We start from the raw sequence: 23,099 nt of genomic DNA on the forward strand, positions 1-23,099 counted from the left end.
TTGTCTTATTGACATGGCCTGAAAGTCTCCAATCCTGCACTAAAATTGTTGCCTGCGCTGCTCATCAGTGCTACAACATGGATGCATGCAAAGCTCCACTCTTGCTCTGCCTTATCCTTTATGCAGGTGAGCCGCCAGATCAAAACAATACATTAACATAAGCAAAAGTGATTGTTGGAATTGTGGACAGCTTTTACAGTGTACAGAAAGGATTGGAACAGCTGTCAGTAACTGTTTGATGTAAATAAATATTAAGTGTTAATTTTGAAGTGTGTGCTTCATATTACAGTACATGTTAATACTTTTTGCAACATTTTTTGTCATACTTTTTAATAATGTTTTTCAATACCTTTAACAGGTGTCTTGATAGGGCAGAGTGTGAGCCAAGGTAAGCAAAATGTTTTCATTTTTTGTTATTGAATATTTTATATGCATGCAGTGTTGATACATGTGCTCATGGTTTATGCTCTATTTTCTAATTAACACCTTAAAAGGCCAAGAGTCACTGGCACATTTCTGTAAGCCACTGTAAAAAGATTCACTGTACAATTATAGTAAATTACTGGCCACTGCATGCAGGACTCCCACAGTAATTCAATGTACCATGTTAGCAATAAAAACAATATAATGACAAATTTCATGCTATGACCTGGACCACAAGACTGCTGTGATGTAGCTGTATTCTGCTGTACAATGTATGTAATATGCTGTAATTAAAATACAGTAATTTACATAGCTGTAAAAGTAATGCAACTCAGTACCCAGTAATGTACTGTAAATTTACACAAGAAAAAAAACTTTTAATATTACCAAATCTATAAAATATGTTAATAAAAATACACAAATTAATATAAATATTTATTTGCACTGTATATGCACATTGTACCTGAAACTGTTTTTATAGGCATCTTAACTTATGCTTGCACAACATTGTTGAACATGTCACTGTTCCAGAATTGTCCAAATGACCTCAAAACCTAAAGCATAAGCTTATTACAATGCCTTTTAATTCTCTGTTGCACATCCGTCCTGTAATGTGATAATGTGCTGTGTTATAACAGAAAACAGTTTAAGATGGGTTGATGTCACGATAAAATTTGACATTTAACTGTGAAAAATTTGTGATAAATAAATATTGTGAAATCCTGGCAATAATTAACAGTGAGTCAGTGAGTTTGCATTACAGTCAGGGTAGTTACTGAATAATACAGCTTTAGGATGTAACAAGCCTGTGATAAAATGGGTTAGCTTATAGCATTTAAGTGGTTAAAGTGGTCAAGTTGATCAGATTTCAAGAGTTTTGGTATAACATACTGTATATTATCCTGCCAATGCCTTTATTAAGGCTACATAAACTCTTGTTTAGGCCCAGACTTCAAACTGGATTAAAGCTTTAAAGAAACTTCTACATCTTCTCATGTGTTTTCCAGACATGCTGTTTATTCTGTTTGCCGTTTGTTGGATTGTAGTGTTAACTGCACCCTTTCGCCATATCTCGCGCTGTTTTTCCCCACAGATGTTCTGGACGGGTACACTAAAACTGATGGTGCTTGGATACTCACGCTTCTGAAAAGCCAGTACGCTGTAAAATCTGTGCAAGACTGTGCAGAGAAGTGCAATACAGAGAGATTATTCACATGCAGGCAAGCACTGGAAAGTACATGCTGAACATCATCTGCAGTGCTGCATTATAGTTGTTACCCCGGTTTAATATGTGTGTATCTTTTGCAGGTCCTTTATGTACATTGAAAAAGATCAAGACTGCATAACAGTAGCAGCCAACTCTAAGATAGAGCCAGTGCTTCGGAGAATGAGTACAGCTCTGTATGAGAGGAAAGGTAAGGCTTTGACGACTGGTTGATTAGATCATTAGACCTTCTCCATACCTGTTCTTGCATTTTCACTAGGAAGGTTAGTCGTTTCCCAGCTGAAACACAACTGATTAAGCTCAACTGATTAAACTCAAATCAACTAAATCAACTATTTATGAAGTCTTTGATTAATCATAGATCTTTAGATCTATCTCTAGATCTTTCAAGAAGACAATGACCTTTCCTCGTGGGTCTTCACAGACTCTGAAGAAAAAATAATAATCATTGAAATATATATTAATTACCTGAGAAGAAAAGAGATGTTGCTTTTGAGTCACTTACAATAGAAATACTTGGAAAAAGCACTAATTGCATTATTTAGTTTATTCTTTAGACCTAACTCGATGCCCTTGTGGTACACCAGTTAATATATAATCTCCCCAGAATCAGAACATAGTTTGATCTGTGACGCTAAACAAAGTCAAAAGGTGAAGAACATTATCTAAACAGTTCCCGTCCAGTAAAGCATTGCGTAAGTGTTCCATGCTCTATGTAGTCAACAACAATTTAAAGTTCTGCTTCAGACCACCATCTCTGTTTTTAATCTTTTTTTCTGATAATTTACTCATTTCATTGTTCTGGAATGCTGAGCAGTGAGAGGCTGTGGTCATATGTGTTGACTGCATCTATTAATCGTCAGTGCTTTCTTACAATAAAGGAAGGGTTCATTGAGTGATGCGAAGGAGAATAATTTTTTGTTTGAAAAAGATATTTGTCAGTGCGAAGAATATGCCTTTATGATAATGTAGAGTAGGGCTGCATGATATGGATTTAAAATGCGAGAAGCAATAAATTATGAATAAAATAGTGGCAAAGATACTCACTTTTGTTTGGCTGTAAACAGAAATCTTAGAAGTACACAAACATTTTGTGCAAAATACATACGATATATCACAATTTAGTTTTTCAGGCATCTAATAAGTTGGAACAGAGAAAAAAGAACCAGTTGTGCTATGTTTAAAAATAATACTTTAAAAAAACAGTGAAGACAATGACTTGTTTTCAGTAATTGACATACTGTGTTGCAAGTGCAAGTACTGGCTTAAGTACAAGTGCTGATGATATCCACAATATGTTCAGAAAAGCATATTGTGACATAGTTTATCATGATAATGATGTGTATTGTCATATTGCGCAGCTTAAACTCTCGTATAGGCAAAAAGCAAAATACAACTTACAAAATAAAAAAGATTATTTATTACAATCATGACTTCAAAGACATTTTGTCCTCTGAAAGACTGATGAACAGTCTGCATTACCTCAACAGCTAACCTGTGTAAAGGTTATTTTTTTTATAGAAACAGAAAAACAAATGAATATGTGTTTTCTTCCTAAAAAAGCTCCTTGTGGTGATGCACGTTTGTTGTAACATTAGCCATCAGTGTTTCGCACATTTAAAACACAATTTTGGGAGTGAGACTTCCTGATGTTCAAAGCATTTTTAGTAGTTCATGTATGTTTTTTGTAGCTGGCTGTAGCGCTGAATGGTAAAAGTTTCTTGTTCTCCCTATAGGAGAGCAGGGTTCAAGTTCAGTGCACAGAATAATTGTTAACGATGTGTTTATTGCAGAAACTCATATCATCATAAAAATGTGATTTGATGTGCAGCCCTATTGTACATTTAGACAAGCACTTCTAGGTTCCAGGATTTGATGTGTGTATTCTTTCAAATTGATTTTCTTCCCTAGATTATTTACTAGAGTGTGTCATTGGCATCGGCACTGACTACAGAGGGACAAAAAGCAAGACGAAATCAGGGATCCTTTGTCAGCGCTGGGAGGGTACATACCCTCATAAGCCGAAGTATGTGTTGTGTTGTATAAATGATAAGTTGTCAATATCTATGCTCCACAAAATGTTTTAGAGAACAGCAGGAATATTAGTTAAGGTACGAAAGAGTAAAATGAAGGCCAGAGTAGACTGTATATCTACAATGTAAATGTAAATATAAATGTTGATGGAATGTATTTAGATAAAAATGTATGCACAAATTGGAGGTGGATAAGCCATATTTATAAAAAAATGTTTTATTGTGTTTAAATGCTGTTTCTTATCAGAGCAATTGTACACACTTTTTAAAATAAAGAAAGCTGTATTTGAGCTGTTCGTTTTTATCTCAGCATGGCCGTCTTTGTGGAATGAATTGTTTCTCCCTTTTAACTCATCATTGTTCACTGGTAGCTCAACACAGTCACAATATTTCATTTGGCCATATAAATTAAAATGTATTTTCTTTTGTTTTGTTTCATTTTGATGACAGAATAGCCACCAACGCCCAGAAAAAGAGCTCATAGAACCAACAGATTTTCCCTTATAAAGAAGAGCCATTTATTATGCAAAAAAACATTTTCGCCTTGAATTTGTTCTTTCAGTTGTCTAAAGAACATTTGAATAACCATTTTAAGGGTGTACTTTATCATCTTGCAGCATCACCCCAAAGACGCACCCAAAAGCCGACCTCGAGTCCAACTACTGTCGAAACCCTGATGGAGACAAGGGAGGCCCCTGGTGCTACACTATGGATGAAGGCAAGAGATGGGAACACTGTGATGTCCAAGACTGCACAGGTAGAGGAACTGCCCCATTTCACCACAGTGCATCACAACTCTGCCTTTAGAATGTGATGACCTAAAACATGGTCTTATACATCTATAGTGGAATGCATGTACTGCAGTGGAGAGAGCTACAGAGGCAAGGTCTCCACCACCGAGAGTGGACTTACCTGTCAACGCTGGGATTCCCAGAAACCCCATAATCATGGATACATCCCTTCAGTGTAAGCACTCAAAGCTCTGCACTGATTACTGTGCATCTGACTTGTCCATTGATTCAAATATTGTTAGAATTAAATTGCATAGTGTTGTTCATATTTAGCCTTGCCATACATGAAAAGTGCTGATATGTACTATGTGACATATTTAAAGATTGGCCTGCATTATTTTGATCAAAATAATTGACTTTTCTTGAATTGCATAAATACCTTTATTAATCTGATGACCACAGAAACTCTCATGTTGCAAATTTATTTTGTGCTGCCCTATCCTACATGAGACAAATGTGTGTTTTTTTGTGTGTTTATGTCAATGTGCAGGCTTCCCGAGAAGTACCTGGAGGAAAACTACTGCAGGAACCCTGATGGAGAGCCTAAACCATGGTGTTTCACAGAGAGCCCAGCCAAACGCTGGGAGTTCTGCTCTATTCCTCGCTGCAGTGAGCGTTTTCCTCTTTCATTTGTTCAACCACGCTGTTTTATTGAATGGTATGCTGTACATATGACTACACTCTTCTCACAGCAACTCCACCACCAACCGTTGTGCCTCAGCTGGATTGTTTCACTGGAGATGGTAGCTTGTATAGAGGCACGGTTGCTGTGACAGAATCAGGGAAAACCTGCCAGACCTGGTCGTCTCAGTCTCCTCAAAAGCACTCGAGGACACCAGATAATTACCCATGCAAGTGAGTAGCAATGACTCAGTGTGCTAAGAGGATTGTCGGGTAGTCTGAGTCAGGGTTGAAGCCAATGCAACACTTAATATACATACATATGAGCACTCAAATCAACTGCATTCTAGATATTAAAGCCATGCTGTTTAGAGAATCTTTTTTTGGTCTCATTGTCAATTTCATCTGCTAGTTAGATCTTTCAGAAATGCTGACTACAATGTCAAATCAAGACTACAATGAGCTTGAATTTGTTAGGTTATGGTATTTATGTAGTCAACATGTTTTTAGTTTGTCAAACAACCCCAATTTTTTGGGGGTATTGTCATACATTAGTGTATGAGCATAAAGGATGTTTTAATAAAATAAAGGCTTTACATTTATTTTATTTTACATAATAGCATTTTTTGTGTATTGAGCCTGGTTGCATTGACAGTTCATGTGTGTCTGTTCCAGAGGACTTGACGAGAACTTCTGCAGGAACCCTGATAATGAGAGAAGACCCTGGTGTTACACAACTGACCCACAGACTCGCTGGGAGTACTGCACTGTACCGAGCTGTGGTGACGGGCCACATCCTGGTCAGTTTTCCATGAAATCTGGATGAATGTTTTCTTTCATCATTAGCCATCATGCAGTAGCATCTCTCAGGAATGTGTGTGCGATGGTTGTATTTCTGAAAAATAACAAATAAGTGTTATTTTTCTAAATCAAATGCTGTGTTCTCAGATGATCCAGTTATAGCTCCAATTGAGGACTGTTATGAAGGTAATGGGAGCTCATATCGTGGAGTTACGTCAGAGACCATCAGTGGAAAGAAATGCCAGTTCTGGACCTCTATGCAACCTCATTCACATAGGAAGACCCCTATGGATTTTCCTAATGCGTAAGTCAAAAAGTGTTGCTTAATGTCATTTTTCAAGTTCAGACCAATCATCAAATAGTGTAAAGAGAGACTGTATGGAAGGAAGAGAAATGTGGTCAGGAGATCTTGTGCTTGTGGTTACTGCTAAAACGCCAGAACTCACTTTAAAGAACTGAGAAAGGACCAAGAGTCTCCCTTTATAACAGCACCACGACAGTGCCATAAGCCATGGGTGTCCAGTCTTGTCCACAAAGGGCCGGTGTGGGTGCAGGTATTTGTTCCAAACAAGAAGAGCACATCTGATTCCATTTGTTCAATCAGTCAGTCTCAATCATTAAACAACTGATCATGTGTGCTGTGCTCTGTTGCAATGAAATCCTGCAGCCACACCGACCCTTTGTAGATAAGATTGGACACCCCAGCCATAAGCTGACGATATTCTTCCCCATCTTAAAAACTTGACTTTTGCTTCACTGGGAAATGGAATTCTGGGAGGACGAAAAGAGAGAATATTTATCTACTACACACTAACAGAAACTAGTAGGAAAATATACATTTTGCTGTGTAAAATATAAATAAAACAAAATGCAATGATATGCAAATCAATTAAACCCTATATATGAAATAGTACAAAGACAACATATCAAATGTTGAAACTGAGAAATTTCATAGTTTTTTAAAAAAATATTTTCCCATTTTGAATTTGATGGCAACAACACATTCCAAAAAAGTTGGGATTGGGGCAACAAAAGGCTTGTGAAGTTTTGTAATGCTAAAAAATTGTGGTGGTTGATGGTGCAATAATTCAAGAATGATGTTTCTCAACATAAAATACCAAGGAACATTTGCTTTTCATCGTCTATGGTACATAATAACATATAAAGATTTAGAGAATCTGCAGGAATCTCTGTATGCAAGGGAGAAGGCCAAAAACCAGTATTTGCTGGCCTTGATCTTTGGGCCCTCAGGGGGCACTGCATTAAAAACAGACATTTTGTTGTGGAAATCATTGCATGAGCTCAGAAACACTTCTGAAAACTACTTTCTGTGAAAACAGTTCATCACTGCATTTACAAATGCAAGGTAAAAACGCTAAAATGCAAAGAAGAAACATTATACACTGCTCAAAAAAAATAAAGGGAACACTCAAATAACACATCCTAGATCTGAATGAATGAAATATTCTCATTGAATACTTTGTTCTGTGCAAAGTTGAATGTGCTGACAACAAAATCACACAAAAATCATCAATGGAAATCAAATTTATTAACCAGTGCAGGCCTGGATTTGGAATCACACACAAAATTAAAGAACACAAAAACACACTACAGGCTGATCCAACTTTGATGTAATGTCCTTAAAACAAGTCAAAATGAGGCTCAGTATTGTGTGTGGCCTCCACGTGCCTGTAAGACCTCCCTACAACACCTGGGCATGCTCCTGATGAGGTGGTGGATGGTCTCCTGAGGGATCTCCTCCCAGACCTGGACTAAAGCATCCCCCAACTCCTGGACAGTCTGTGGTGCAACGTGATGTTGGTAGAAGGAGCAAGACATGATGTCCCAGATGTGCTCAATCGGATTCAGGTCTGGGGAACAGGCGGGCCAGTCCATAGCTTCAATGCCTTCATCTTGCAGGAACTGCTGACACACTCCAGCCACATGACGTCTAGCATTGTCCTGCATTAGGAGGAACCCAGGGCCAACTGCACCAGCTTATGGTCTCACAAGGGGTCTGAGGATCTTATCATCCATCTAAAGGCAGTCAGGCTACCTCTGGCGAGCACATGGAGGGCTGTGCGGCCCTCCAAAGAAGTGCCACCCCACACCATTACTGACCCACTGCCAAACCGGTCATGCTGAAGGATGTTGCAGGCAGCAGATCGCTCTCCACGGCATCTCCAGATTCTGTCACGTCTGTCACATGTGCTCAGTGTGAACCTGCTTTCATCTGTGAAGAGCACAGGGCGCCAGTGGCGAATTTGCCAATCCTGGTGTTCTCTGGCAAATGCCAAGCGTCCTGCACGGTGTTGGGCTGTGAGCACAACCCCCATCTGTGGACGTCGGGCCACCATACCATCCTCATGGAGTTGGTTTCTAACCATTTATGCAGACACATGCAAATTTGTGGCCTACTGGAGGTCATTTTGCAGGGCTCTGGCAGTGCTCCTGCTGTTCCTCCTTGCACAAAGGCGGAGGTAGCAGTCCTCCTGCTGGGTTGTTGCCCTCCTATGGCCTCCTCCACGTCTCCTGGTGTACCGGCCTGTCTCCTGGTAGCGCCTCCAGGCTCTGGACACTACGCTGACAGACACAGCAAACCTTCTTGCCACAGCTCACATTGATGTGCCATCCTGGATGAGCTGCACTACCTGAGCCACTTGTGTGGGTTGTAGAGTCCGTCTCATGCTACTACGAGTGTTAAAGCACCACCAACATTCAAAAGTGACCAAAACATCAGCCAGAAAGCAGAAAGGTACTGAGAAGTGGTCTGTGGTCCCCACCTGCAGAACCACTCCTTTATTGAGTGTGTCTTGCTAATTGCCAATAATTTCCACTTGTTGTCTATTCCATTTGCACAACAGCAGTGAAATTGATTGTCAATCAGTGTTGCTTCCTAAGTGGAGAGTTTGATTTCACAGAAGTTTGATACACTTGGAGTTATATTGTGTTGTTTAAGTGTTCCCTTTATTTTTTGAGCAGTGTATAAACAGGATCCAGAAATGCTACCACCTTCTCTGGTCCTGAGCTCATTTAAAATGGACTGGAAAAAATGGAAAAGTGTCCTTTGGTCCAACGAATCAACATTTGAAATTCTCTTTGGAAATCATGGATGCTGTGTTCTCCAGGCTAAAGAACCTTCAGCTTGCTATCAGTGCACAGTTCATAAGCCAGTATTCATGATGGTATATGGGGTGCATTTGTGCACATCATATGGGTGACGTGCACATCTGCGAAGGCACCATTAATGCTGAATGATATATACCTGTTTTGGCAACATATGCTGCCATCTAGATGACGTCTTTTTCAGGGAAGACTTTGCTTATTTCAGCAAAACAATGCCAAAACACATTCTGCAGGTATTACAACAGCATTGCTCCATATTAAAAGAGCCCGGGTGCTAAACTGGCTTCCTGCAGTCCAGACCTGTTACCCACTGATAATGTCTGGCACATTATGAAATGCACATTATGAAACACAACAAGGCGAAGACACTGAACTGTTGTGTAGCTGAAATCCAATATCAAACAAGAATGGGAAAACATTTCACTTTCAAAAATTACAGCAGTTGGTCTCCTCAGTTCCTAAATGCATACAGTGTTGTTAAAAACACAGTGGTAAACATGCCCAGTCCCAACGTTTTTGGAACATGTTGTTGGCATCAAATTTAAAACGGGCATATATTTTTCAAAAAACAATAAAAATTTAGCAGTTTAGACATTTGATGTTTTGTCTTTGTTGTATTTTCCTTTAAAGATATGTTTTACATGATTTGCCTTTCATTGCTTTGTAGTTTTATTTACATTCAGTGTCCCAACTTTTTGGAAACAAGGTTGTATGTAAAGTAACATAAATGTAACTTCTCTCACTTTGCATATTAACCTAAAATTCAAAAGGCAAAGTCCACACTCTTTACAGGGACAGTATATGACAAAAGTGAGTACACCCTTCATATTTCTGCAAAAAATGTATTATATTTTTTCATGGGACAACACTATAGATACTTGGATATAACTTAAAATAGTCAGTGTACAGCTTGTATTGCAGTATAGATTTACTGTCCTCTGAAAATAACTCAACACACAGCCATGAATGTCTAAATAGCTGGCAACACAAGTGAGTATGCCTAACAGTGAACATGTCCAAATTGTGCCCAATTGTGTCATTGTCCTTCGCTGGTGTCATGTGACTCGTTAGAGTTACAAGGTTCCAGGTGTGAATGGGGAGCAGGGCTGTTAAATTTGATGTTTTGGGTACAATTTGCTCATACTTTCCACTGGATATTCAACATGGCACCTCATGGCAAAGAAATCTCTGAGGATGTGAGAAACAGAATTGTTGCTCTCCACAGAGATAGCCTAGGTTATGAGAAGATTACTAACACCCTGAAACTGAGCTATAGCATGGTGGCCAAGGTCATACAGCAGTTTTCCAGGACAGGTTCCTCTCAGAACAGGCCTCGCTAGGGTCGACCAAAGAAGTTGAGTCCATGTGTTCAGCGTCACATCCAGAGGTCGGCTTCAAAAAATAGATGCATGAGTGCTGCCAGCATTGCTGCAGAGGTTGAAGAAGTGGGAGGTCAGTCTGTCAGTGCTCAGACCATACACCACACATTGCATCAACTCAGTCTGCATTGCCGTCATCCTAGAAAGAAGCCTCTTCTGAAGCTGACACTCAAGAAAGCCCGCAAACAGCTTGCTGAAGACAAGCAGTCTAAGAACATGGATTACTGGAACCATGTCCTGTGGTCTGACGAGACCAAGATAAACTTGTTTAGCTCAGATGGTGTCCGACATGTGTGGTGGCGTTCTGGTGAGGAGTACCAAAACAACTGTCTCTTGCCTATGGTCAAGCATGGTGGTGGTAGCATCATGGTCTGGAGCTGCATGAGTGCTGCCAGCACTGGGGAGCTGCGGTTCATTAATGGAAACATGAATTCAATGAAAATGAAAACATGTGCTGTGTCATTCTGAAACAGAGCATGATGCCCTCCCTTCAGAAACTGTGTCGCGTGGCAGTTCAACAAAAATCAAACCACCTTGGGAGCCACAATATTTAATGCCCAGTATGTCTTAGTGTGTACTGATGTCTTCGTATAGGGTAGAAAATATAAACAGAAACACAGACTTTGCTCTGCTTTAAGCTTTAGCTCAGCCATAACTGCTTTCTTCCCCTTTCCATCAGGAAACTTTTCCTCAGAAGTAGAGTAGCTTATTATAAAATGTTTCTCATCATTTGGCTGTTTTATGAGGCTGAAGTTGCTTCTCATCCTCCAGTTTCTTGTTTGAATTTTCCCATTCCACCTTAAATTCTGACTGAGGCATCAAATGTAGCTGCTGTACTATTTAAGGTGGAATGGGGAAATTTGAAAGAGAAGCGACTTCATCTTACTCATTACTTCATCTTACTTAATCTGCTCATTAATGTGAATAAGTCCTTTCATCTCCAAATGTTCGTCTTAATCTCTTTGCCTTTTCGTAGCTACTAGCGAGGCAAGACATAGTAGCTGTGTGACCTGCAATCTTCTCAGTTGTTGAGAACCAGGGCTTTCGCGCTATGCTGCAAACTTTGGAGCTGAGATTCAGCATCCAATCTCAAAAATATTTTACTAACACAGTGAGCCTTGAATCTCAAATATGAGACCAAAACCAAAATTATAAAATCACTGAATCAAAGGGGTAGAACGGCTATAACATGCTGTGTGGACATCCATTACCACTGGATCTTATGTAACCCTAACAGTGCATTTTATCGCAGATTAGTGGCAGCAGCATCTCAAACAAGAGCAGTGAATGAGAGCTTTCTAGATCACTTCCATTTGATTTATTAATAAAAGATATTGGAAGTAAATGCATTATGGATCATTACAAATACTTTGATTAAAAACTACTTAAAATAGAAATCCTCTATAGAAAAAAGATGCATCAAGATGCATCGCTAATCATTTTATAATCGCATCGCAGCCCTCTGAATCGTAATCAAATCGAATCATAAGGTGCCTAAAGATTCCCATCCCTAGTGTATATATGTTCCACATTGCTCCATAGACAAGGATAAAAATAAGTGTGCTTCACATAGTTTGAAAAAGTGTTGTCTAAACTTCTCCTCAATATATAAACCAGGTGGTCTGGACTGAAGGGTCCATATTCAGGGGAACTAAAGAATTCTCTCCAAGTTTAACTCCACATTTTTTATATTTTTCTTCCAACACACAGAGACTTGAGAAGAAACTTGTGCAGGAACCCTGATGGTGACCGAGCTCCATGGTGCTACACCACCGATCCCTCTGTGCGCTGGGAATACTGCAGAATAGAGCGCTGTGCCACCCGGGTCATCTCAGTACCTGCTCTTAAACCCATAACTCCCCCAACAGCTGTTCCTCAACCCATATCCACAGATGCTCCAGTCAAAGGTCTGCCTTTGTGAGATCAAGCAGTCCTCACTCTTGTTCTATTGGGTGCTCTCATCCAAGCAGGACTTTAATGTCTAACAATGCTTGTGATTTTATTTGAAGATTGTAAAGAAGGCAATGGTGCCAGCTATCGGGGCCCAACATCAACAACCATCACAGGAGTGACTTGTCAAGCTTGGTCTGCTAAAACCCCCCATACTCCTACCTTTACCCCTGCATCACACCCAGACAAGGGTTTGGATTTGAATGTAGGTGATAGAGTTTGTGTCATGACTGTGGTATGGTGAAAGACCATCAAGCAGTTTATTAATGCCCATTTTTTATAATGTCATTTATTGGCTAGAAATGCAGAAATCCTGATAATGACGGCAATGGACCTTGGTGTTATACTACGGATCCCAGCAAGAAGTGGGACTACTGTCAGATCCCAGACTGTGGTATAAATTCCCTTTTATGACCGCTGATTGATTCTGCTTCATAGTAAACATTGTATGTAAAAGGGAGTCATTTAGTTGGGCCACGCCCCATCACCAAATCATCATGCCCATAAACCATTAAAGAGAATCAAGCTTCATGCGCATTGTGGCAGAATTTGCCATGCGTGCCGAGTTTCAGTGGCTTCATTAGTTAACATAATAGGATTTGCATGCATCACTTTAGATTGGTGGGATGTTGTATGTAGATTTGGTGATTAATTGTGGATCTCCTGGTGATTCTTTCATGAATGTGTGGTTTTACTGTAGATGTTCTTGACATGTAATTCTTAGCTTTTTTTCTGCCCAGTGGATACACTGCTACCCCTCCTTGCCCCACAGTGGTTTCCAGATGTCCCACTCATGATTTGGTTCTGGCAATGTGCCTTCTAATAATTACTTAACTTACATGGTAGTTTCTGAATGATGAGTAGAAAATATTTTATATTTTATTATTATTATTATTATTATTATTAATTTAATTATTTGGCTTTGTTACTATACTCAAGTATTATTTTGGACAATATGTACTTAAGTATTGTTGAAATGGAATATTCATACTTTCACACAGTTTTCAAGAGAGAAACATCATTTTTATTTCTTACATTTTTATTTAGACCTTTAAAGTAACTGTTACAATTCTGAAAGGGCATGATTTTTTTTTCTAATTTTTCAAATGCTTTTGAGTAAAATTTCTGCATTTTTTTTTCAAAGTTAATATCCTTTTAAAATGACTTTGTACATAGCTAATTCCACCCATTAGGCACCAGACTGCACAAAGTTTGTTAGGAGAAGTCAGATTTGACAGTATGGGTTATGTACAACATGACCAATTAATCATCAACACTAAAGTTTGTGGCCAGGGCCCACTGGCGGACCCAACGTTTTATTACACACCTAAGAATAACCTAAGAAAAGCTCAGTCAATTTGCCTTAAAGTCCCTGTAATAAGCCTGGGATTTTTTCATGTAAAAAATGTCCTTACTAATTTTATGTGTTAAATAACTGCCTTTCTACTTTTATATACAAACATTGCTACCTTTTTACTTTAAAGGTATATTTGTGGCTCCATACTTCCACTGTTAATCAAGATTTTGACACAGTACTAAAGTGGAACTTTCTCCACCCCAGCTGATGTCTTAAGATTAATAGCCAAATCATAAAGTGTAGAGTTCATTGGGTTTAAATGTAAGGGGGTTCACCTTTGTAAACAGATGGTCAGAAGTGTGGACAGCCAGCAGTAAAACCAAGGCGCTGCTTTGGCCGAATCGTGGGTGGATGTGTCTCTAAGCCTCACTCTTGGCCTTGGCAAATCAGTCTTAGAACCAGGTATGACATTTTTTATCACATTTTTATTAAAATTTTGAGTTCAATGTCAGTTATTGAGTCTCACATTCTGCTTATTTTTCAATAAATTCAATCTTTTGAAGTGGCCAGGTAACTTACTTTTCAGGTTAAAATGCAATATTTTTTTACAGTCTACATTTCAGTGCCTTGCTGTAATTTTGTTTCATAGCGCTGGCATTCATTTCTGTGGTGGAACTTTAATCGATCCACAGTGGGTCCTCACTGCAGCCCACTGTCTTGAGCGGTGAGTGACAGCTTGTGTCTTATATGAAACATCTATAAATTTGGAATTCAGTAGTTAGAACTTATTCATAATGCAATGAATTTGATGGTGACATCTTCCCATCTATGATAATGGTGAACCCACCTTTCTCCAGTTCTACCAGACCATCTGCCTACAGAGTGCTCTTGGGAATCCACACGGAAGCAGCAGTTGAGCCTTCCAAACAGGTTCGAGACTTGGAGAAGATTGTGTTGGGACCAAGAGGAACAGACATTGCGCTTCTCAAGCTAGACAGGTGAATTTTCTGTTGAATCTTTAGCAGACAGTATAATCTTAGCTGTAGAATCCCATTAATGATATTACCTCTTTAATGTGTATACAAAAGGGGATATTTCTCCCTTTTAATCTCCACCTTTAATAGTGTGATTTCTTAAGCAAACAAATGAAAAGCAATGTACTTCACATTTTATTTGAGTTTTGTTATTCTGATTTTGCACAGGGCAGAAAATATGATCCATATGCATCCAACAATAAAGGCAGCATTGAGCTTCTGTTATATAGTGATAGAAAACATGGTACCACACAGATAACTCTGTTTCCTCATACTGGTCCATTTTACTGTGACTAACTTGGACATGCATGCACTAGGGCTAGTCTTAATGGCATTTTAAAGCCTTTAGTTATTTGTTGACATTTCTGAAGTAGTACTTAAACTCTCATTCTTGAAATCCTTAAAAACAATCATTTCTGAAAAATGTTTTGCTGTTTGCCTGACAGACAGAAATGCTTTATTTATTTTTTTATTTTTTGGGGAAAGTCTTTTGAAAAGAACATGGGGAAAAAGTACCAAAATAAAATGATCAATTAGCACTACTACTATGGCTAAGGACAGTTCCATTGTGGGCCTGTTGAGGTGCCTCTTTTTCTAATCTTTGCTCCTCTTATGGTAAGCATATTTTGACAATACCATCCAAACCAATATTCCTTTTAAAAAAAGAGGTAAAACTTAATAGTAATAATAAAAAAAGAAGAAGAAATAAAATAAATAAATAAATAAGATAAATGAATATGTAAAAGAAGGAAAGAAGGAAAGAAAAACAATTCTGACTTTACCTTCAGTTAAGCTCCTTGAAAAAACAAAAAAAAAAACTATTTACATTACAAAATGGGAAGCATAGTCTTTCATTAAGAAGAGAGGAAATAACAAAAAAAATAGGTAATTAAAAACCTGCATAAGTTCTGGTCGCCGGGGTCTATACTAGCCACTTAGACCAAATCTGGCCAAATTTACCAATCTAAATTCTTAAGGAATAAGTTACCTTTTCAGAAACGCTTTCATTTTCATCAGTGTTTGAGCCCATCATGGCTGCCGACTAACATATTACTTAGTTGTATGCAGAGGTTATGCATATAAGATCCAGTCAAATCACACTCCTAAATTCAACTTGCTAAAGTGTTCTAAGCTGTATTTTAAATGATAATTTACTAAAGCATGATTGCGTTGCTGGGGTAGTTGTAGAGGAGCTCCTGCGTTGTACCAACAGTGTGTTTAGTGAAGGTTCTGATACAGTGGTAAAAACTTGCGACTGTGTTTCCATTACAATAAACAGATCCGCTGTTGGTGCTGTGAAGTTTTACATCTGCTGTAGAACTGTTCAATTAGAAAAGAAAAGGAGAAAAAAAGCAGTGCTGTTTGCTGCGCTCTGTAGTGAGATGACATGGATGCCTGGCATTAATTAATGACACAACTAAACCAACTATAATTCTTTAATTAATTTAATTAAGAATAGTTTTTTATTGTACAAACAAATACAAAACAGAAAAATAAATATCAAAATAACAAATACTTTTGTATAATACTATTTGAATAATTCAGGCCAGCCTTAGCATGCACACCAGCAACTCTGGGGGCTGATTTTAATGTGTTATAGTGGACCATCGACAGTATCTTTAAATGGTAACCAGTAATAGGGTTAACAACAGTTACAAACCATTAGTCATCCAGTTTTATGAAGATATAGAATATGTCCTTATGATATGTTTGCTATCTGAAACATGACTTTGCAAACCACAAATAAAGACTTCTCTTACTTTAGGCCTGCACTTATAAATGATAAGGTGCTGCCTGCATGCTTACCTGAGAAAGATTACATTGTCCCAAGTGGAACTGAATGCTATGTGACTGGATGGGGGGAGACACAAGGTATGTAACATGTAACATATGCATAGTCTATTTTGTGTGTTTGTTTTTCTGATTCACATGTAATGCATTTTGCTTAGGCCTACTCTTTTGCACTCTGCTGCAGTGGTAGTCAGTGTTTGAGACCCTCTGAACTGACCATATCTTTTTTTGTCTCTCCTCAAAAACACTTCAAAACACAAAAGATTGTTCAGTTCCCTAGGTTTGGGATGGAAAACCTACCAGTTTTACAGTTAGGCCTGTCACAAACACATTTTAGCTGAACATTAATTCCCATATAATGAATTGCAAGTAACAGTTTAATTGTTCTTTTAATTCATCTTTTTTGTTTCTTGTATTCAACTATTCAATACAAGTTTAAAGTGGCCAACATTACTCACCACTGAAGTTGCTATTAATAAACATCAAATAAACAAACACCACTCAGTGCTGCCCACTATAGGGGTTATATCACCAGGCAGAAATTAAAATTTTGTTATTTCTTTAAGACTCATGGTGAGCCTCAATAAATGTGGTCTGCTTTCTTTTATTTGCGTGCATTTATCTCAGACTAACAGATGTAGTTTACTTTCAATGTGCTGCAACATAAACATATGACATACTATCTGTCAAGCTAACCACTGTGAAAAATAACAGTAATGAGCACAAATAATTGTGTAATCAAGTAATTATGAATAAAAGATGACAGGCCTGTTTACAGTAGATGGTTGTTGGCTTGGATGTATGGTTATATGGAAAAACCTATGATGGCTGGACCTACAGAAAAAATCTGTAATTGGGTTAGAACCTTTAAAATCTGTGGACAGGTTCTTTAAGCCAAAAGTGCTTCTTCTATGACGCTGCTCCAAAGAACTGTGTTTTCTTTTCCCCTTAAGAACAGAGACGTTATTTATTCTCTCTATATTTTATTCACTGTTGATCTGTTCTCTAGGAACGGGTGGAGAAGGTACTTTGAAGGAGACCGGTTTCCCAGTGATTGAAAACAAAGTATGCAACCGTCCAGCATACCTGAACAACCGGGTGAAGGATCATGAGATGTGTGCAGGAAATATTGAGGGAGGAACAGACAGCTGTCAGGTAAACAACTCAAATAATACAGTAATATCTATAATATCTGCTAATGGGTTAAAATAAAGTAATAAGCTTGAAAACACTGTGGGTTAGTCATTAAAGCAAAGTTTAAAGATGATAGGAAGCCTCTTAAGCATTACCATCACAGTAATGCAGCCTAATGTGACTTATTGCACGGCAACAAAATACAATTTGAAAAAATATACCAATACGCAATGAGTAATATAATTTATTATTAATAATAATAATCATCACTATTTTAAATGGTTAGTTTAGAATACGGCAATGGTTGGCAAGCAACATAACAGTCAGAGATTATTCTGTGAATATTAGTTACAATGGGTTTTAATAACTTGCCACTTTAATATAGAATTGAATTGATGTGTGCTATCATACATTAATCAACACAGGAAAAGAGTGATATAAAAATGTGTCAACACTGTGAACTTTACTTACTGTAAGCATCAATTTGTCGGGTAACTCAGCCTTGGTGGTGGGGCCTCCACCAGTTCATAGCACCCTGCAATCATGGTATATTGTGCATTTGGTCGAATAACAAGGAATGAATAAGAAAAAACACTGATGATTTGAACTGATAATGTAAATGTATTTGATGGGCTTAACATTTTAGCTAAAATGGATCTAGCAACACCCCTGAACATCAAGGATTTTACAATGACTTCCAACACTGCTCAGCCAATCAGATTTTAGGACCAGAACAATTCATTTTTTAATAAAGAATTTACAGTGATTTTAAAAGTAGTTCAGAATCAGAAATATCTGTTTTCTACACACTACTTGCTGTCTAGATTGATAAAATGAAGGAGTCAGACTGTCAGTCCTGCACAGAGCACTGCAGATGCATGCTACCTCAGTTCACACCTAAATTTCAACACATCTGCTAATTATAAAGGCCTTCATGAGTTGAAGTTGGTTTGTTATGTAAGACTGAAGGTCCTTGAACTAAGATAAAAGACTTAATAGATGTGGGCAATGTGGCAAAAAATGTAATGTTATGATAATCACGACATTTTCACAACGCAAACTAGTAGAAACATTAAACGAACAAGTAGTGCCACATTTAAAAGTACGTTAAAAAACTATAAATACCTTGATTTCTATTTAAAGTTTCACTGCACAGCTCTGAATCCAAAGAAACAGGACTAATGCTCTATTTGATGATAATGACTATATTGTTGCAGTCAAGTCAACCTCTTCATTTTTATGTCATTCGAAAATGCTGCTCAGTGACATTTCATGACAAATATCCTTGCATAACAGCTTTTCAACATAAGTGAACATGAAAATTAAAGATGTTTTTTTCCTTATTTAGTAATTTTATCATTTTAGGGCTAAAAGGTTTTGGGAAACACAACATTCCTTAAATCTGTCAAGACAGATGGTCTTATGAGTTAGCAAGGACTGTAATATAACAGTGTAATGGCATGATTACTGTTTGTTTTAGTGACTGCTACCTAGACTACATAAAGTGAAAATGAGCATGTGACGTAAGCTGTCAACGTAACATCAAACCTGTATCAATGACATGATGCTGTTATATTGCTGAACAAAATCCATCCTGTCACCTTCTGCCATGACATATTTATGGCATGGTAATGTCACTGTTATGTTGTAGGGCTCAGGTAAAGTGACGGTGGCGACATGTGTGTGGGCTAAATTAATGATTTTGGCTTTGATGTCATTTTAATGAAATTAAATTATATCTTTAGCACACTCGTTTTCTCTTTCTCTCAGGGTGACAGTGGAGGTCCTCTTGTATGCTTCTCCCAGAGTACCTTTGTCCTTCAGGGCGTGACTTCATGGGGACTTGGCTGTGCCAATGCCATGAAGCCTGGCGTATACGCTCGCGTCTCCAAGTTCGTCGACTGGATTGAAAAAGAAATTAAAGCAAGTCCTTGAGTGCATACATTCAATCACCGAGATTCTCCATGCCATCAGTTTGAAGTGTACATGGAAATCCAGAGATCCAAAAGTTGTTGATCTATTTGTGAACTGTTTTTTTTTCCTCCTTATTTTATTTTGTCTAAATATGAAGACACTGTCCAACTTTTACCTCTTGGTTAACATCGACAGCATTTCTAATGAATTTCTCGCAAGAGGAAACAATTAAACATGAAACATTTAGGCTCTGGAGTGCTTATTTAATCACAATAATCACAACAAATAGGTCAAAGTTTTATTCCAATCATTCATTACAAAATACGCTATTTGACCTACAAAAGAAAAACCACAGAGAACACAGAATACATAAATTAAAAGAACAAAAAAACAAAGTAACACACAAAACAGAGAATGCAGAACATCTAAATGGACCTTGTTGGAAGGACAGTCCCATCAAAAAGAAATTACAGGCTACAGTCTCCATCTAAAGCCTATAGTGACATGGGAATTGGTTACACAAGCAAAATTTCTCCTTATTTCTTATGTTACATTGAAAATTAATTTTACACTTACCAAAAAAGTACATTTCTGTTTATTATGCAACACTCATCAGTCTTTGTGCCTTGAAATTATGCATGGTACAGCACTGCAGCCACTCTATGGATAACCCATAGTACTGAAGAGCAGCCTACCTATGCAGCAACTCCTCACTGGGTCCATTTTACAAAAACCTTTTCTCTGATTTGAAGAGAGTGCACAGCACATTAAGCTACGTAGGTGTGGCTGAAATTCCCCAGAATAAAATAAATTAGCTCAGACAACCACTTTCTCTTTGTTAGTTGTCACATCTGAGGGCAATAGATTCTCCAGCTGGTGACTCGTCTTTGTATCTTCTTTGTTTCTGAAAATATGACAGCAACATATTACTTTTCTCATGCAAAATAATCATAATCGGATTTCTCCAGTTATCTGATTATTCAAATTAAAAAAAAAAACAGCATACTCCAATCTACATATCCAATTAAGAAATCTGATGAAGAGAGCTGGATTTTACCCCAGTAATTGGATTTCTCTGTGCATATGAACTGTTACTGATTTCTTTTGGATTTTTCAGTCTGCTCATGTGTGAAACAGACTGTGGTACTGGAAATAAGTGCTGTGAGATGGCAACAAAACACTTTTGGAGCGAAGCTAAACTACATGCTTAACAAAATACAGGACTTAAATATTCTTCATTTTCTAGATGATGCATGTTCATATTTTTGGTAAAGTGAGTTTTACATTACATTTGTGTCAAAGCACAAATCTGATTACTGGCTGACTCATGTAGACCCAGAGTCTTCACATTATTTGATCACTCAAATGCATATAAACATGATCAGATTCCTGACAGAATCTGATCGGATTATTAAGTGCATGTAAACACATTCATTGATCGAATATATTTAGATGGAAAGGTGTATCATTTCCAAACTGGAAGCAAACTGGATTTTTGCCTTTATAAGTGAGCAAGCAATCAACATTTATTTCAACAATTCCTTTTAACATTTATTATTATCTTGGCACAGGGGCCATAAAGAAAGAAGCTACTTACCTGTTTGGGTATTCAATGTCATCAATGGTCTCTGGTAGAGGCACTCCTTTGGTCTCAGGCAGCAGCAGTACCAGTCCACCAGCAATGACTGCCAGGACACCTGTTAAGAGTCAATCTTTCCTTTACTACCTGCATTGTTTCTCACACTCAGGAAGAAACCCACTTCCCTACTTTAAACTGAAGTCATGTCTACTGTTTGTACACGTAATTTATGTAGGAATACACCACGGCTGTCTAGTTCTGGTCCTGGATTTGCATGCTTAAACACACCTACATACCTTGGCAACTAACTGCTAAGTTGAATCAGCCGTTTTTGGATGGAAAACCACCAGAACTGTGCTGGGCCCTCCAGCTCCAGAACTAGACACCTTTAGAATTCATATAAGTACAGGAACATCCATACATACCAAAAATGATGAGTGGCAGTTCCAGCCAGATGACAGCCAGTCTGTAAAGCAGGAAGGGAACTACAATCCCTCCAATATCACACAGAGTGGAGCAGACAGACACACCCAGATTCCTGCAGCAAAACAGGATCTTTACGGTCAGAATCACTGCCATATACAATTACTGCTTATCATTTAAAACTGGACTAAACCACCAGTTTGACACTACTGTGTGCAATATAATGTGTAGCATGAGCTCCTTTTGCACAATATTACAGTTATTTTTCAGTTATTTTATGAGGGGATGTACCTGATGAAGGTTGGGTACAGTTCAGTGTTCACAAACACAACCATTTCAAAGGCCATAGTGATGCCCAGTCTGCCAACACAAGCCATCACTGTTTTCAGCCATAACAAACCTGCACAGAAAATGTGGACATTAGAAGTCAAAAAAGAGGAGAAAAAGTTTCCAAATACTCCATAAATCTCTTTATAATGTTCTATTTTTCTGGCATCTAATTCATTTTTGAAGATCTCATTGTACATACTAGTCCAAATCCTATACCTTTGGACCATATAGCCCTTTATACAATCTGTATTTGAACCCTGTATTTGAATTGCTCATTCTACTACATAACATATGTAATTTTCATTGTAGTTACTGAATAATTCACAGTAGTTACTGAGTAATTTACAGTAGTTATTGAAAAATTATTAATAGTGTAAAAACTCATAGTAAGTACTGAGTAATTTATAGTAGTTACTGAAACATTTATAATACCAAATAACTGAATAATAAGTAACAGTTGCCGAATAATTAATTGTAGTTGCTGAACATTTAATAATAGTTACTGTAAAGTTTAATAATGACTAAATAAGTAATGGTAGTTATTGAACATTTATAATCATTATAAATGACTGGTAATACAGTTGCAAGAAAAAGTATGTGAACCCTTTGGGATTGCTTGGATTTCTGCATAAATTGGTCATTAAGTGTGTTCTGATCTTCATCTAAGTCACAACAATAGACGAACACAGTCTGCTCAAACTAATACCACAAAAAAATTATATTTTCATGTTTTTATTGAACACAATGTGAACATTCACACTGCAGGGTGGAAAAGGTATGTGAACCCCTAGGCTAATGACTTCTCCAAGAGCTAATTGGAGCCAGGAGTCAGCCAACTTGGAGTCCAATCAATGTGATGAGATTGGATGTGTTGGTTAAAGCTGCCCTGCCCTATAAAAACACACACCAGTTTTGAGTTCGCTGTTCTCAAGAAGCATTGCCTGATGTGAACCATACCTCACACAAAAGAGCTCTCAGAAGACCTACGTTCAAGATTTGTTGAAGACTTGCATGAAGCTGGAAAGGGTTACAAAATTATCTCTAAAAGCCTTGATGTTCATGTGTCCATGGTAAGACAGATTGTCTACAAATGGAGAAAGTTCAGCACTGTGGCTACTCTCCCTCGGTGTGGTCGTCCTGTAAAGATGACTGCAGGAGCACAGCGCAGAATGCTCAATGAGGTGAAGAAGAATCCTAGAGTGTCAGCTAAAGACTTACAGAAATCTCTGGCACATGGCACATTTTTTG

The 23,099-nt window shown here is 37.9% G+C and overlaps 2 protein-coding genes across 2 annotated transcripts in view; one reads left to right on the forward strand and one right to left on the reverse strand.

Moving 5' to 3' along the window:
• Nucleotides 1–19,765, forward strand: plg (plasminogen). Its single transcript, XM_017721713.2, has 20 exons — nt 1–126; nt 359–388; nt 1,517–1,643; nt 1,732–1,838; nt 3,560–3,674; nt 4,299–4,438; nt 4,527–4,647; nt 4,963–5,081; nt 5,165–5,327; nt 5,769–5,893; nt 6,042–6,198; nt 12,110–12,306; nt 12,409–12,554; nt 12,650–12,743; nt 13,994–14,108; nt 14,296–14,370; nt 14,504–14,644; nt 16,446–16,552; nt 17,481–17,626; nt 19,376–19,765. Exons 1-20 carry the CDS (start codon nt 78–80, stop codon nt 19,538–19,540), a joined length of 2,439 nt encoding a protein of 812 aa, XP_017577202.1. The 5' UTR covers nt 1–77; the 3' UTR covers nt 19,541–19,765.
• LOC108441939 (solute carrier family 22 member 2-like) overlaps nt 19,762–23,099 on the reverse strand; it is a 10,649-nt gene continuing 7,311 nt past the window's right edge. The window contains exons 8-11 of the mRNA XM_017721714.1: nt 21,813–21,921; nt 21,524–21,636; nt 21,117–21,216; nt 19,762–20,423 (exon numbers count right to left, since the gene is read on the reverse strand). Coding sequence (XP_017577203.1) covers nt 20,336–20,423; nt 21,117–21,216; nt 21,524–21,636; nt 21,813–21,921 — 410 coding nt within the window. The 3' untranslated portion in view covers nt 19,762–20,335. The remainder of the gene's footprint in view (nt 20,424–21,116; nt 21,217–21,523; nt 21,637–21,812; nt 21,922–23,099) is intronic.

The sequence above is a fragment of the Pygocentrus nattereri genome, chromosome 4 (genome assembly GCF_015220715.1).
Source record: "Pygocentrus nattereri isolate fPygNat1 chromosome 4, fPygNat1.pri, whole genome shotgun sequence".
Lineage (NCBI taxonomy): Eukaryota > Metazoa > Chordata > Actinopteri > Characiformes > Serrasalmidae > Pygocentrus > Pygocentrus nattereri.